This window comes from Fundulus heteroclitus, chromosome 5, assembly GCF_011125445.2.
Source record: "Fundulus heteroclitus isolate FHET01 chromosome 5, MU-UCD_Fhet_4.1, whole genome shotgun sequence".
NCBI lineage: Eukaryota > Metazoa > Chordata > Actinopteri > Cyprinodontiformes > Fundulidae > Fundulus > Fundulus heteroclitus.
The window spans coordinates 43,549,213-43,564,818 of record NC_046365.1 but is presented as its reverse complement, the minus strand read 5'-3'; the positions used below and the strand labels follow the sequence as shown (position 1 = coordinate 43,564,818).

At 47.3% G+C, this 15,606-nt stretch overlaps 3 protein-coding genes across 17 annotated transcripts in view; 1 reads left to right on the top strand and 2 right to left on the bottom strand.

Moving 5' to 3' along the window:
• Positions 1-834: 834 nt before the first annotated feature.
• LOC105919310 (stonustoxin subunit alpha) lies at positions 835-5,423 on the bottom strand. Of its 8 annotated transcripts, none has more exons than XM_021311758.2 (4): positions 4,913-5,423; positions 4,084-4,201; positions 3,096-3,249; positions 835-2,763 (listed from the first exon to the last, which is right to left on the bottom strand). In XM_021311758.2, the coding sequence occupies exons 3-4, from the start codon at positions 3,238-3,240 to the stop codon at positions 2,225-2,227; spliced, it is 684 nt and encodes a 227-aa protein (XP_021167433.2). In that variant the 5' UTR covers positions 3,241-3,249; positions 4,084-4,201; positions 4,913-5,423; the 3' UTR covers positions 835-2,224. The 8 variants fall into 8 exon arrangements, with proteins under 8 accessions (XP_021167433.2, XP_021167434.2, XP_021167436.2 ...); XM_021311759.2 differs by having other exon boundaries at positions 5,109-5,423; XM_021311761.2 differs by having other exon boundaries at positions 3,096-3,228; positions 4,913-5,422.
• Positions 5,424-8,352: 2,929 nt separating this feature from the next.
• The window catches only part of kif16ba (kinesin family member 16Ba), a 26,144-nt gene continuing 18,890 nt past the window's right edge, over positions 8,353-15,606 (top strand). For 2 of the 8 annotated variants that reach the window (XM_036137666.1, XM_036137665.1), the window contains exons 1-7: positions 8,353-8,752; positions 10,878-10,947; positions 11,017-11,130; positions 11,222-11,338; positions 12,903-13,000; positions 13,440-13,549; positions 13,632-13,774. In XM_036137666.1, coding sequence (XP_035993559.1) covers positions 8,706-8,752; positions 10,878-10,947; positions 11,017-11,130; positions 11,222-11,338; positions 12,903-13,000; positions 13,440-13,549; positions 13,632-13,774 — 699 coding nt within the window. In that variant the 5' untranslated portion in view covers positions 8,353-8,705. The remainder of the gene's footprint in view (positions 8,753-10,877; positions 10,948-11,016; positions 11,131-11,221; positions 11,339-12,902; positions 13,001-13,439; positions 13,550-13,631; positions 13,775-15,606) is intronic. The other 6 variants (XM_036137669.1, XM_036137671.1, XM_036137672.1 and 3 more) reach the window with 4 other exon arrangements.
• The window catches only part of LOC110367107 (dynein regulatory complex subunit 4), a 26,478-nt gene continuing 26,258 nt past the window's right edge, over positions 15,387-15,606 (bottom strand). Inside the window, exon 11 of the mRNA XM_036137674.1 lies at positions 15,387-15,530. The gene's annotated coding sequence lies outside the window, so the exon portion shown is untranslated. The remainder of the gene's footprint in view (positions 15,531-15,606) is intronic.

Below are 15,606 nucleotides of genomic sequence, written 5' to 3'. Positions count from 1 at the left end.
GACAGAACCGTTACTGGGCCGTCTGTGACGCTAACAGCAGCTAGCGCTAGCTTACAGCTCTGATAGCCCAGCAGGTTACATCTTCACTGACGCAGGTGAGCTGTTAGCTTAGCACGTAGCACCGTTATGCTGACGCTCTGATTTAAGGCCCATTCATACCTCACGTAAAAGACGGATACCTGTAGAGTGTTTCATACGTTCTAACCGTCGATTTCGTCCGTATTTTGACACGAACATTGGGAGCTTACGATTATGGATGAAACGGATCAATACGGAGCAATACTACCGGAAAAGGTGGGGGCGCTGTTGAGTTCGTGGTACAAAATGTCAACAAAATCATGAAGAAGGTTATAATTCTGGGCTTTAAACAATGGCGGGATTCGAGGAACGACTTGCGGAACCACACATATGATGTGTCGTGTCCGGGGCACAGGGACAAACAAAAAGTTTTCAAGAAATCGGGGAGGCTCTGGGCACGACAGGGGATGTCATAAAATCCAAGTGGACCGCAATTAGGGAGCGCTATGTGCGCGCTCATAGCAAAATAAATAATAAAAAAAAGAGGCGATGGAGTAAACTGGATGTCTGCAGCAGGCCCTCCAACTTTAGCACTGCCACCTAGAGGAAATATTGGTTACTGCGCACCTCAACATAAAAGACGGACAGAGGTGTGAAGGAGTCAACGGATAGAACGTACGGACAGAAATACGGACGTGTAGGCCACACGTAGGGTATGAATGGACCTTAAGGCGTAAACAACTTTCAGCGTTATTCTGAAATGCGCTGAGAAGAAATGTCTGGGTTCTAGTTTTTGGCTTGTTATGCTAATTTATGTTTTTGATTGTCAGTCAGAAAGCTGCAGAGCAACCAGCTCGCCGTACAGAACCGACACCAGACTATGGGCCAGACTGAATGCATCCATCAGATACTCTGAAACCAACAGAGACTAAGCTTTAAATCAGTCTCAGTCAGAAAAACCTTTAATGCAAAAAAATGTTTGGACAAGCAAAGATTTTTATTGCGTCACTGAAAACTTTAAAAGCAATAAAAAGCATCAAGGAACCAAAACCCAAAGAAGAGATGTCTGCGGTTTCACCAGCAGTGAAGTTTGTTGACCAGCAGAACCGAGGTTCCCCGGCTGATCCGACACGTAAAACCATCAGATTGACCGTTTTAAATGAAACATAAATGATGTAACAGTTGGATCCAGAACACAAGAGGAACAGCGGTTCCTGCTGCCTCAGGAATGCGATACCAGGATTATTACACGATAGCCGGCAGCATTTAGCTATTTTCATACAACTTCTGCAAGACATAGAAAATAAAAAAAGCAAGAACTGTTCATGTTAGAGCGATCCACACTGTAATTCATCGCAGAAAGCGAGCAGGCAGGGCTGTAAATAACATGCAGAGAAAAACACAAAGTCGGGATTTTAAAATGACGAACACTGAAACGGATGATTAATAATTCGGTTTAGATCAGGAACCTCTTTGTTTACAGTGGTTCTAAGAAAAAGCTTCATCATTCTGCTGTTTACTCTCTGCAGTTGAACCAGCGGCTCAGTTAGTCAGGCTATCTGCAGTCAGCTGACTGGCAGTGCTCAGCAACAGGTAGGGGAGGGGCAGTGCTGTTACGCAGCCAGAGGAAACTCCTCTCTGTTGTCTCCAGCATCTCAGTAATGGGATTTTAACCTTCGCTGGTACCCCCCCCCCCCGCCTGCTGCTGGTGGACCAGGAAGAGATTTAAGAGCAGGGCTAGCCAGAAGTATTCACACCCCGGCAGGTTTAGGTTTGCCGTCTATTAATCTGACCCCCGTCTGTCAGGAAGTGATACTGACGTTTGGAGCGGATCAGTCCAGAACTGAATCTGATACAGAACCTGTGGGCGAAGCTTCCTGGAGACCATGAAAGGTTCCTCAGCTGTAAGGAGGAACGTCCATATGGATAATTCTGTTGTCTATAGCGAATAATTGGAATAAAAACAATAGAAACAGTTTTTTTTTCGGTCTGCTCGGCTCTGAGCTTCGCTCTCTGTGGTCCCTCAGGGTTTCAGTGCCGGCCCGGTCCGCTCATCTCTGAGAGCCGACTGGGTTTCCCCGGGTCATGAAGAGTTGTTTAACCTGCTGGTTTTAGAGACGAGGAACCAAAGCGCAGCTGTCTGGGTCTGGATGGGATGAGTGGAAATGGTTCTGGAGGTTCTGGAGGTTCTGCAGGCGACCCGGCGTCAGCAGAACGCAGCAAAGCTGGAGGTGAAGCCAGCACAGAGACCCGGGTGCAGAGGTTGGGTGAATTTGGCCCTGAAGGTGTGAACGTGGCGCAGCACGCCTTGGCTTAGCAGGTAGAAGGACAGAACCCCCCCATCGTGATCCAGACACACCCGCACTCTGTCGTAGCCGTCGTCAGGAACGTCGTAGCTCCACTCCTGGCCGTCGTGCCGCGCGATCAGAGCGTCTCTCTCTGCGGCGAAGAACCAGGAGGCGGCGTTGCAGCCAAACGGAGCGCGGAGTGTTCCCTTCCTGGGAACGCTGCGGTACGCCAGGGCCACGCCCACAGCGTGCCGGTTATCAGCGCTCATCCAGTCCACGTCGAAGCGGTGCCGCCCGCTCAGCCCCTCCCTGCACAGAACCTGCAGCACGCCGTTAAACCGCTGAGGGTTGTCAGGATAGTTGAGCCAGCGGTCTGAAACGGTGATCTTCTGCAGGTCCTCAGAGAGAAGGAGCCAGCTGCTGGCCGTCTCCGGGTCCAAGGAGAGACGACACGGTTCTGCAGGAGAACATCAGACAGTCATCAGAACGTCAGCAGGTATTCTGATGGTTCTGATCCAATAACAAAGAGTCTCATCATCAGCATGAACCCGGTTCATTTTGGTCTGAACCGGTTCTGTTTCCAGGAGGAACGATCAGAAAAGATTTGGTTCAGCACCAGAACCACCAGTTCTGGCTCAACATCAGCGTGATGTTTGTCCAGATTTATACATCTGAGCCTCTAGAATCAGAGAAAAATCCTCCTTAAACACGCAGGAGGTGGAGCTTCTACAGGTGACGATGGGGGCGGGGCCTAAAGTGAGCAAGGCAGCAGGTAGGCTGTCCTCTTACCTGGCATCAGTTGTCCATTCTGTGTCTCTGCAGTGGAAGGCTCCTCCTGGTCTGAGGACACGTCTCCACCCTGAGAGGACATGTCTCCACCCTGAGAGGACATGTCTCCACCCTGAGAGGACATGTCTCCACCCTGAGAGGACATGTCTCCACCCTAAAAAGACACGTTCAGCTGTCAAACACCAACTTCTACACCTGCTAAGGTCACTCAGGTGAACATTTGAGTCACAGACCTGCAGCAGGAGGCAGACAACAGAAGATTCGTCAGTATTTGTGACCATTTAGACATTTTTACAGTTTATCAGAAGAACTCTCCTTTCTATCTGTTCTAAATGCAGGTTTTTATTTAAAATTTATCCTTTTTTAATATCTTTGAGGTCATGTGACTGACTGACACAAAACTAATGGTTACACCAGGCTGGACACATGAGGCCCAACAGAAACGGTTCTGCCTGTGAACCGTTCTCAGGAGCCGCTGTTCTTCTTCTACCGTCATTATTCCGTCTCTTCAGCGTTCCTCCATCACGGCGCCTGACCCAACCTAACAGGACCGGCCCGGACTGCACAGAGAGGATGGCCTGGGTCCAGGGACAGAGCGGAGCATCCTAGCCCCTGGCTGTTCTGACATTCACCTGCAGGTCGGCGCTACAGAGCGCTATTAGCAACAAACAGAACCAGAACCAGAACCTCTGCCCCAAGACTGTCCTTCAGATGAACACACTGACAGTTAGGAGGTCTGCAGGTTTCTGCTGGCAGCTCAGATGCTGGTGTTGATGCTGAAAGGTGAGTCTGGACGTTTAGGAGCGAGGAACCTTCCTGACTGGACAGGTGCATCTCACCACAGAACCACGCTGGACTTCTGAGCTCCAGAGAGCGACCTGTTCTCCCTCATGTTTGCAGAATCAGGCTGCAGGCTGCAGGCCAGGGAGCCTGGAAGTGATGGAACCATCTGATCTACAGCACATGGAACGCTGAGCGAATGCCTCACCTGTCAGTGTTCCTGCAGGAATTTGCTTAGGCGAGGTGGTGAGCTGTCGGCCGGAACCAGTTTTGCGTGGATGACTGCCGGGGGGGGCACAATGAAGGAACTCCAAACTGTTTAAGAGCTGTAAGACATTAACACTTTTATTTGCATTTATTTACATTCTGTATGTAAAACTATTTACATTTTATTCTATTTACATTATTTACTTGAGGCACATTTTGCACGTGGTGTCACAATTTGGTCTGACACCACGTGCAAATAGTAATTTTCGATTATCAGTTTTAATTAACTACTTACCTTTCCACATATAGTTCACCGATGATGATGACAATGAAGACGCCCCCCCCCCCCACCCCCGTCTCCTCGGATGATCAAAGAAAATTGTGTGGGCCTGGCAATGAATTAAAACTTTGTTGTTTTTTTTTTGTTTTTTTTAGAATGTTGCCGAGGCGCTGCGGGAAACACTGCCTGTCCATCCCTGAGCCCACCTCTGAGGGATAACTATAATAATACTTTTTATTTTTAATGCACTTTTCATTCCAAGGGATCTTAAATGCATCATTAAAACAATAATAAAGAACACAGGCGTAAAATGAGCGACTAAAGCTTTTCTAAACAGGAAAGTCTTCAGTCAGGACGTAAAATAGACTAAACTTCTCTTTTCTACTGGTGCCAGATTATCAGATAATAAGGCTTCCCAAGCATTCACAGGTTGGAGTGATTCTTATGTTTCAACAAAGTAAGTGTGAAATAAAAGGAGACATTTTTAGTTTTAAAATAAAATAAAAAATAGAAAAAGCTTTAAAGTTGGATAAAAGCGTGTTTGCCTCACCTTTCCAGTCTAGTAATGATCTGTCATTAGTTCTCTGTCACTGAGTCTCATCAGTCATTAAACTGGTTCTCAACAGGGTCCGGTTCGGTCCCGCGGCCCACCGGGTCCCGGAGGAACGAGCCGCCGGAGACCGGAAACTAACCGCGGAGGGATCTACCTGCTTCAGGTGTCCTCAGGCCACACCTGACGGTCTCACCTGCAGAGGTTCTGCCGAGGTTCTCCTCAGGAACACGTTCTGACCTCAGTCAGAACTTCTGGGTCCAGCAGCAGCAGCAGGGTGTGGACTGAGGAGGTTCCTGAACGCGAGCAGGCGCGTTTCTTTGACGTCCACCTATGGAAAGCCAGAAGTGCCAAAAATCACCACTTTCTCCACGCTCTGGTTAAAAAGTGCTGCAAAAACTCCGTTTTGTGTCAGAACGCCGTAAAATGCGGTGAAATTCCATTAAAATGCCATCAATGAATGCTTTTACTGGTGGATTTCATAAATGCTGCAGGACACTCAGTTCTGTAATCATCTCAACATTCATTTTAATGTCTTTAATGTCTATAAATCCCTGAATGGCTTAGCACCTAAATACATCACAGACTTGTTATCAGCGTATAAACCCTCCAGACCACTCAGGTCTTCTGGCTCCAGCCTACTCTGCATACCTAGAACCAGAACTAAACAAGGAGAAGCAGCATTCAGTTCCTATGCTCCACTTATCTGGAACAAACTTCCAGAAAACTGTAAAAGTGCTGAAAGCCTGAGTTCCTTTAAATCGAGATTTAAAACACATTTGTTTAGAGTTGCCTTTGAATGTTCAAGTTAAAATGTTTTACTGTTTTCAAATGTTCTTTTTTGTTTATACACTATCCCTACTTGCTTTTATTCTGTTTTATTTTCCTATATTTTAATCATGTAAAGCACTTTGCATTGTCTCTGTACTGAATTGTGCTATATAAATAAATTTGCCTTGCCTTGCCTTGCCTTTAAAGTCAAAAGCAGACAGAAATACACAATAACTGAAACAAAGGAAGACCAATTTGCAGTTTTAAAACCCCAGTTGTGTCTGTAATACTTCGCTCCTCCACCAGAAGCCACTCACACGGGAGCTGGTCCACAAAACGCTACTTTTTACATCTGCTGGTTATTTAATACTGGAGAACAAATGTTGTATGCTTCGTTTGATGTTATTTTTCTGTTAATTAATTACTAGAAAGATTCTTATATGAGCTGGCATGTATTAAAGACTGAAAAATGATCGTATTAGAGCAACTAGTAAAATGAAAATAGCTTTATCACTGTTACTGTCTGCATTTCGTTCTATTTGTTCTTTATAATAAATGTCAAAGCTATTTAGTTAGTTTCAAAGTATTAACTGACAGTTTCAGACATTAATTTCTCATGCATGCAACAAAATAATGAAATTACATTACAGTACATTAATCACCTTTATAGAACATTTCCTTAAGATCTTTAAAGATTTATTAAAGTGAAATAAAAATGACTATAAAACAACTGAATCCAAAAGCTTATAGAAATGATCTGCCATTTTTTTAAACAACTCATATATGGGCCTAAAGGTATCTGGTGTTCAATAACACAACAATGACAAATTCCTCTATAAAATTACTGAAACTTTTGATCGGCCCATGTGAGTGTGTACGAATCCCATTTGTAACCCACATGAAATGAGGATACCTCTTAATCACTCCTAACAATAATGTAACACTTAAAGTATGATATATATTTATTTACATAACATGGCCTGCAGCGTTATTTAGAGCCCCACGTGTTCTTAGAGCCACCGTACTGTTAGAGCACGGACATTCCTCTTTCTGCAGATAAACTACTTTTATGCTACTGTGCGTTTTTTTATTTTTCTATGTGAACTACAATTAAATTATGAAATCAAAAGTATCATCTATGCAGGTACAACCGGCCCTTTTAATGACTTCATGATGCCAAAGTGGACCAACATAGAAATAGTTTGGCACCCTGTTGTAAGGGATGCTACGGAGCCCTCTAGGAGACATGGAGATTTTTTTATTTTTGCGTTCCCTCACAAAGGTTTTTGCGTTCCCTCAAGGTACGGCTGATTTATTGTTGTGGTCTCTTGTCATTCACACACAACAATAAACCGTGAGAGCCGACGTGAGTTTTGAAACTGCAAAGCTTTAAGCAGAAGATCAAACGTGCATCTGCACAGCACAGTTCATAGACCAGTGTGATGCATTCACGAGCGTCAGAAAGCTATGGTGCATTCAGGAGCATGGGACATTTGAAATTTACAAGGAAAGAGGCTTAAAACGGAACAGAACTTAACTCATACAGTAATGTATTTATCCAGAAACAGTGTAGGCTTTCTTACAATACTGAATGCTCTATAATTGTATTTCTGTTTTTTTTTTTATTATGCACATCTGCTAGCTTTTTATTCTGAAAAATTTAATGTCCCATGCTCCTTCCATTTGCTGTCAGAACTCAGAAATCCCGACTTCGGATTGTAAAAATAAACTAGAATGGCTACTTGGAAAGTGTGAGAATGTTTTTAGGGATCCAACATGGCAGCTCCTCGCATCAACAACCATGAGCTTTATTTTGTAAGACACAGATGTGAGAATGCGTCTAAAATCTAAATAAAAGTGCTGTAAGTGTTGTTTTTGGCTCCAGATATGAAATGTTTGATTAGCATTGACTGACTCTCTCTGCGTCTGTTCTCCAGCATCAGGGTCTGATGTTTATAAATGTTCTCCGCTTGTTCCTCTCCACGTTCTGTTCTGTGATGTCTTTGCTGATCAGACAAAAGCCCAGTTAGGCTATCTGCAGGTTAGGAGAGCGTCTTTGACGTGTTCTGCTCCATGGAGTCGGGTTCTGATGACAGAACCTTTGTGTTCTGGTGGATGGAGTCAAAAAGGAGATATTGGTTCCTGCATGGGAAGCAGAACGCCTTCAGAACAAAGTCCAGATTTATTTTTCACTCTTTTTTTGGATTGATCACGACCTGATGACCGGGAATCTTCACCAACACATCATCCATCCATCATCCATCCATCCATCCATCATCCATCCATCATCCATCCATCCATCCATCATCCATCCATACATCCATCCATCCATCCATCATCCATCCATCATCCATCCATCCATCCATCCATCATCCATCCATCATTCATCATCCATCCATCCATCCATCCATCATCCATCCATCCATCATCCATCATCCATCATCCATCCATCTATCATCCATCCATCATCCATCCATCCATCATCCATCATCCATCCATCCATCATCCATCCATCCATCCATCATCCATCCATCCATCCATCCATCCATCCATCCATCCATCCATCCATCCATCCATCCATCCATCCATCCATCTTATTTTTTTTTTTTTTTTTTATTTTTAGTCTAAGAAAAAGAACGGAAACAAAACATCTGCCATCTTGGAAGTCGTATCTCTCCGGTATTTTGTCCCTGCGGAGCTTCCATACATCCCAGTGTTTTTATCAGCTGACGCAGCGGCTGCTCCAGCTCGGTTAGCGGGACACTGGTTACCGGAACCGGGCATGTGATCCGCTTCGTGCCGCGGCTTCGATAACATTCATCCAGGCAGGAACCCCCCGCCTCCCCCCGCCGTTATCAGCGCAGTTTGCTCCGCCTGGTCCTCACTCCGCCGGTTATCTCGCTGACTTTTGCCCCCCGAGGCGCCGCTAGCCGCGGCTAGCCTCCCGGCTAGCAGCCGCTATAAAGGAGCGGGGAGCCGCGGCTCAGCGACCGGGAGAAGGCGCTCCGCTGCGGGATGAGCCATGGCGTCTGTCCGGGTGGCTGTGCGGGTCAGGCCGATGAACAGGCGGTGAGTGGGGCCGGGCTGCGGTTGTCGGTTAGATTCCTGTCGGTCTGTTACTGCTGCAGGACTTTAGGAGGTTTTTACCCGCGGTTACGGCAGCAACCAACGGGCTGATCGGTTCCGATTGGGTCCCACATGGACCGGTCCGGACCCGAAGGTTCTGGTCCGGTCCACCTCTGGCTGACTTCTTTAATCATTTCAGCATTTATCCAATAATAATAATAATAATAATAATAATAAATCTGACGTAAAGCTTCTGCATGTGTTCTGACTCTCTGGTGGAACCGGAGCACCAGAACCTCTCCTTAACAGTTTTACTCTAATCTGAGGTTCCGATGAAGTCAGGTCAGGAGAACCGGGCCGAACCACCGGGCCGAACCGGTCGGATGGGTTCCCGTGTTGGACATTTTGGAACCTCTGGAGATTTCTCCAAGTTTCCAGAAACTGATTAGTATCCAAAGTTTATCTGGATCAGAACCGGTTCTGATCAAACGTGTCAGTCGTTTCCAGTTGTTTGTTATTTATCTTTAATTCCAGGAATGTAACGTTTTAAAAACTTTATCAGAAAAATGACTCAATGTTTTATTTTTTCAGACAAACTTTCATTTATTTATTAATCTGAGGGAAACTTGTAGAAATGTAGAGAATTGGACCCTGAAGGTTCTGACCCGAGCAGCTCCAGAACCGCCAAGCGTCTCTGGCCCGGCGCTGACCTTTGACCCGTGGTTGCGTAACGCGCTGCTCTCAGATAACAGAACCGCCGGCTGACTGCGACCGGGATGTTTGTGTTCTGGATCAGCGGCGCCGGCGGTGTGGACCTGCAGGGTTCTGCTGAGTAAATATCCTGCCGATCAGAACCTCCGGACCCGACGGCCGGTTTCCAGCTCAATGACGTCCATCAGAACCTGCGGTTGGCGGGCAGAACCTTTCTAACCGGGTCAGACGTCTCCATGTCTTCCTCCTGTCATCCAGAACCAGGCGGTCTGTCAAACCGGACCTCTCTCAGGGCTTCATCTGTTTCTCTCGGTTCGGTCCGGTTTCTGCACATGTTCTGATCATTCAGGCTAGTCACAGTTGGCGCCGGCCCGGTTCTGGAAGGGTTTCCAGTGTTTGTCTGTCATGACCCGGTTCAGTGTTGGAGTAAATGTTTATCCAGGTGAAGACAGGACCAGAACCGGGACTGTGGGTCTGGATTTTAGAAAGTGGAAACATGGGGAACCAGAACCAGAACCAGAACCCAGTGAAGGACGAGGGATGTTGACCCGTTAGAAATCGGACCTTTAGGCTCTCTGGTACCAGCCGTCTGGTTCTGTTATTTTATCAGAATTCATTAAAATTCTAAAGAGAACCGTTTTCCCACCTGAGCGGTACCGTGAACCGGGCCGAACCGCAGATAGAGTTCCCTCTCTAGTCCCTCAGGGAGTGGACCTCTGACCCGTAGTCCTTTCTGCAGAATAATTCTGGTCCGGCGCGGTTCTGAACCCAAACCTCTGCATGAGGATGATGTTCTGGCTGCAGGTCCGACATGGACCACCCGGTTCTGGACGGTTCTGACCCGACCCGTTCAGATAGATTGGGCTGACCTCCTGCTGATGTGGAGCGGGTTTTGGCGGTTCCCGCAGTGGGTCCAGAAACGGTTCTGCTGCTTCAGAACCGCTGGTTTGGTTCTGAACGACGTTCGCTCTGGTCCCACGGTGCAGACAGAACCACTGAACTGGACCCGTCTGGTCCCACGGTGCAGGCAGAACCACTGAACTGGACTCCTGCAATGGTTCCAGGGGTTGGAAAAAGTCCTGACCCAGTTCTACAGAACCAGCGCAGGCGGTTCAGGATTGTTTCAGTTGTCCAGAGAGGAGCAGGAAGCCATCTTTGAGCTGGACCCACTGGACCCTCAGGGTGGCGGGCCCATCAGCAGCTGGTCCAGAACCTGCAGCAGATGTCGGCTCGGTTCTGGTTCTGATGATCCGGGTTTTTGTTCGCCGTGAGGCTGAAGCAGAAACACTGTCAACAGTCAGCAACGTTCTGACACCAGCAGCCCAGACCGGTTCCTGTGGTTCGGGTCAGCACACAGGTTCTGGTTCTGGTTCTGGTTCTGGTCTGAGGTCCAGCTGACTGTCGTGTTCTCCTCCAGGGAGAAGGACCTGGCTGCCAGGTGCATCATCCAGATGGAGGGAACCAAAACCAGCATCACCAACCTGAAGGTTTGTCTCTCAGCTGCCTCTGATCTCCAGGCCCGTTTGGACCTTTTAGAACTTTTTGTTTCCCTGAAGATCCCAGATGGAGTGGCTGGAGACTCCATGAGGGAACGGACCAGAACCTTCACCTACGACTTCTCCTACGACTCCATGGACTCTAAGAGCTCCTCGTTCGTCTCGCAGGAGAAGGTGAGCATGTCCTCTCACCTGGTTCTGTTCTGACCTGGTTCTGTTCTGACCTGGTTCTGACCTGGTTCTGACCTGGTTCTGCTCCCTCCAGGTGTTCAGGGACCTGGGTTCTGACGTGCTGAAGGCCGCCTTCGAGGGCTACAACGCCTGCGTCTTCGCCTACGGTCAGACCGGCTCTGGGAAGTCCTACACCATGATGGGGCTTCCAGTAAGATGACGCAACCTTCATCCAGCACCGCCGGGTCGGGTCGGGTCGGGTCGGGTCGGGGGGGGGGGGGATTGATCCACCGGGTCGATGCAGCGGGTTCAGATAAAGACGAGATCAGAGAGGAAGAGTCAACAGCAGTTATCTCTGGTACCGGCGCCGGTCCTGGTCCAAGTCTGCAAACTGCATAGCTTTTCTGCAGAGCTCCTCTAGTGGTACCGGGTCACTGTTCCCGGCTGAACCGGTTCCGACCCGGTCTTTAAGACGAGTCCATGAACTTCCTGCCGGGTCTGGGAAGCCCGTTCCAGAACCTTTGGCTCGGTTTCCAGCCCAGAACCAGCCTGGTTGTTCTGGGAATCTTTGTCTAACTGCTGACTGGACCGGTACCACTGGTGTAACGGTCCACTGCAGCACGGCGGCACCACTGTGCTGGACAGTGCTTTCAGAACCGGGTCAGTTTGGGTCTTCTCCAGAACACGGCTCCCGGACTCTCAGGTTGTAGGTGTGGGTGGAGTTCTCCTAAATCTATTGTTCTCCTTAGATCTTCATGCAGAACCTTGGACTTTGTTCTGATTGTTGCTCGGTCCAACAGAACCATTCCAGAGAGAAGCTACCAGCCGACCAGACGTTAACGGGCCCGGGCCTCGTCAGGTTTGGACCTTCTGGTAGCTCAGGCTGTGGGATCCACAACCAGAACCCCTAGAACCATCTGCTGGTTCTGGTACATTTCATCTGACCCGGCGGGTTTATTCTGGTCCGGCGGGCCTGGGCGGTCCAGAAGGACTCGTGCTCAGGCTCTGTGTTCTGCTGCAGTGAAAGCTGCGGCTCATCGGCGCCGGCGCTGAGTCTGATAAGCAGGAGAGGTTCTGAAGGACGTTCCTGTGCAAACACAGCAGCAGATAATTTAATCAGGCAGTTCAGTGGTCAGCAAACAGGCCGAGACAATCAGGAGGCTGATGAAGCGCCGCGTGCAGCAGCTGCTCACAGACTGATAGAAGCTCTGATTAAACCTCTGTTACCTTTCAATCAGGAAAGAGTTAAACAATGAGGACAAAACGCAAAAAGAGGGAATGGAGGCGGGGCAGATTTTATTTAGATTTTTTTATTTTATTTAGATTTTCTTTAGATTTTCTTTAGATTTTTAGATTTTCTTTAGATTTTTAGATTTTCTTCAGATTTTCTATAGATTTTCTTTAGATTTTTAGATTTTCTTTAGATTTTCTTTAGATTTTTAGATTTTCTTCAGATTTTTAGATTTTCTTTAGATTTTCTTCAGATTTTTAGATTTTCTTCAGATTTTTTTTATTTTCTTCAGGTTTTCTTTAGATTTTCATCAGATTTTTAGATTTTCATCAGATTTTTAGATTTTCTTCAGATTTTTTTTATTTTCTTCAGGTTTTATTTAGATTTTCTTCAGATTTTTTTATTTTCTTCAGGTTTTCTTTAGATTTTCTTTAGATTTTTAGATTTTAGTCAGGTTTTCTTCAGGTATGTACTGATGTGAGGGTTCCTGCCGCGGTCACAGGAACACCTGAGCTCACCTGCTCAGCTTCTGCTGCCGTTTCAGGGTGACGCCGGCCTCGTCCCGCGGTTCTGTGAGAGTTTGTTCAGCCGGATCTCTGATGCGTCGCGTCGGGATGAAGCTTCGTTCCGCACAGAAGTCAGGTGAGTGTCTCCCCCCCCCCCCCCCTATCAGGTCTGATTCAGGTACTCAGCTGCTGCAGGAGGAAAGGCGCTACACCTGCTGCGTGGGGCGACAGCGCCACCTGCAGGAGTCGGGTCGGAACCAGAACCCTCATCATGTTCCAGCTCTGAACCGTTCAGGACGAATTGGACTGAAGGTTCTCTAGAACTCAGGAGACCCGCTGGTTCTGACACTGACGGGTCAGACGTGGTTCTGATCTGTCAGAAGGTTCTGTCTGATGGGAAACCCGTGGTTCTGTGGGCTCCCAGGAACCATTGGACTCATCTCAGCGACCGCTGACTCAGCGCTTTTCCTCTGCCTGGCCAGTCGTCTCGTTTTCTGGAGGCGACTGAACCAGAACCGGAGCAGCTGCAGCGCCAGGAGGTCCGGTTCTGACGTTCTGCACCTGTGTCCCTGCAGCTACCTGGAGATCTACAACGAGCGGGTGAGGGACCTGCTGAGGAGGAAGTCCACCCACACCTACAACCTGAGAGTGCGGGAGCACCCCAAAGACGGGCCCTACGTGGAAGGTAGAACCGGCCGGGTTCTGATGCTGATGTGTCGCGCTCTGTAAACGGGTCTGACGTCCCGGCCCGTCTGTTCTGAACCCAGATCTGTCCAAACACCTGGTCCAGAACTACAGCGACGTGGAGGAGCTGATGGAGGCGGGAAACATCAACCGGACCACGGCCAGCACCAGCATGAACGACGTCAGCAGCCGCTCCCACGCCATCTTCACCATCAACTTCACGCAGGTCGGTGATCAGAACCAAGCAGACCTGATTCCATCAATGGTTTTGATCCGATAATTTATTTTTGCTGCCCGTCATTTTAACACTTAATTAGATATTAAAGCTCTCGCCTGTCAGCGTTTTACTGCTGCTTGTATGGAGCGGCTGGATTTGGCAGAACGACGGCAGACGGTGGAGGAAGAAGGAGGAAGAAGCTGAACTGGACCTCAGCGCAGCACGGCGGTGCTGGTCCTGGGATCTCAGCAGAACCACACGGACCTTAAGGCGTGTTTCTGCAGGGAAAAGGGAGGAGATGGCAGCAAACCTCTAGATGAGCATTTAGATGCTGACATCATGTACAAAATATACGTTCTCACCTCCTTCATAAACATTCTTTGTACATTTCTACACTTTTTATTCTTAGACTTAGACAAACTTTGTCGTCATTTTGGATGAACAGAGAGCAAAACGACATTTAGTTTCATACAGTTTACGACAATGTAATGAGATTGCAGTTGGAATAAAATAACATTAAAATATAAAGTGCAGCAGTGATCAGAATGTAACAATGCAGGAGAAAAATAGTCTTTAAAAAAGTGTACAAAAGAATGTTTCACCATGTTTATGGTGCAAAAAAGGCATTAATTTAAAAAATTCAATGTTTATAGTATAAAATGCAGTAAATTTTCAGTTGTGTACTTTTAAATTTAAATGGATTATAAAACAGAGATTTAGAACAGATTACTAGATCAATGTGTGCTTCTGTGCTTTTTTGTCTCTCTTGTTGTGTCTCTGTTCTGTCTTCTGTAACCCCAGTCGGTCGAGGCAGATGACCGTTCATACTGAGCCCGGTTCTGCCGGAGGTTTTTCCTTCCCGTTAATGGGTGGTTTTTCTTCCCACTGTCGCTTCATGCTTGCTCAGTATGAGGGATTGCAGCAAAGCCATGTACAATGCAGATGACTCTTCCTGTGGCTCTACGGTTCCCCAGGAGTGAATGCTGCTTGTCGGGACTTTGATGCAATCAACTGGTTTCCTTATATAGGACATTTTTGACCAATCTGTATAATCTGACCCAATCTGTATAATATGATTGAACTTGACTTTGTAAAGTGCCTTGAGATGACATGTTTCATGATTTGGCGCTATATAAATAAAATTGAATTGAATTGAATTAAAAGTTCAGAAACGTTGGCAGTGCAACATAAAGATGCAAAAAGGCCATAAAGTTCTGTGCTGACGAATATTCCTGATTATTCAACATTTTTCCTATTTATTTATCCTTAATAACAATTATGTCACTAGAGCCTGAAACAAATTAATTTCCCTCCTATGGAGATGATAAAGTTTATCTTATCTACATATTAATAATTGGCTGATCCACCTGAACAGTGGAGGAAACGAACCTCTCTAACAATCAGCCAATCAGCTCCCTCTGTTCAGGAGGATCAGCCAATCAGCTCCCTCTGTTCAGGAGGATCAGCCAATCAGCTCCCTCTGTTCAGGAGGATCAGCCAATCAGCTCCCTCTGTTCAGGAGGATCAGCCAATCAGCTCCCTCTGTTCAGGAGGATCAGCCAATCAGCTCCCTCTGTTCAGGAGGATCAGCCAATCAGCTCCCTCTGTTCAGGAGGATCAGCCAATCAGCTCCCTCTGTTCAGGAGGATCAGCCAATCAGCTCCCTCTCCTCCTCTCATGTATCAGCAGCAGCTCTGGAGGCCTGAGATGCTCTGAGAACGAGGAGAACGTCTCGTCACTAAGAGCAGCTTTCAGGCTGAGGAACCTCTCAGGTTCAGGAACCTCTCAGGTTCAGGAACCTCTCAGGTTGAGGAACCTCTCAGGTTCAGGAACCTCTCAGG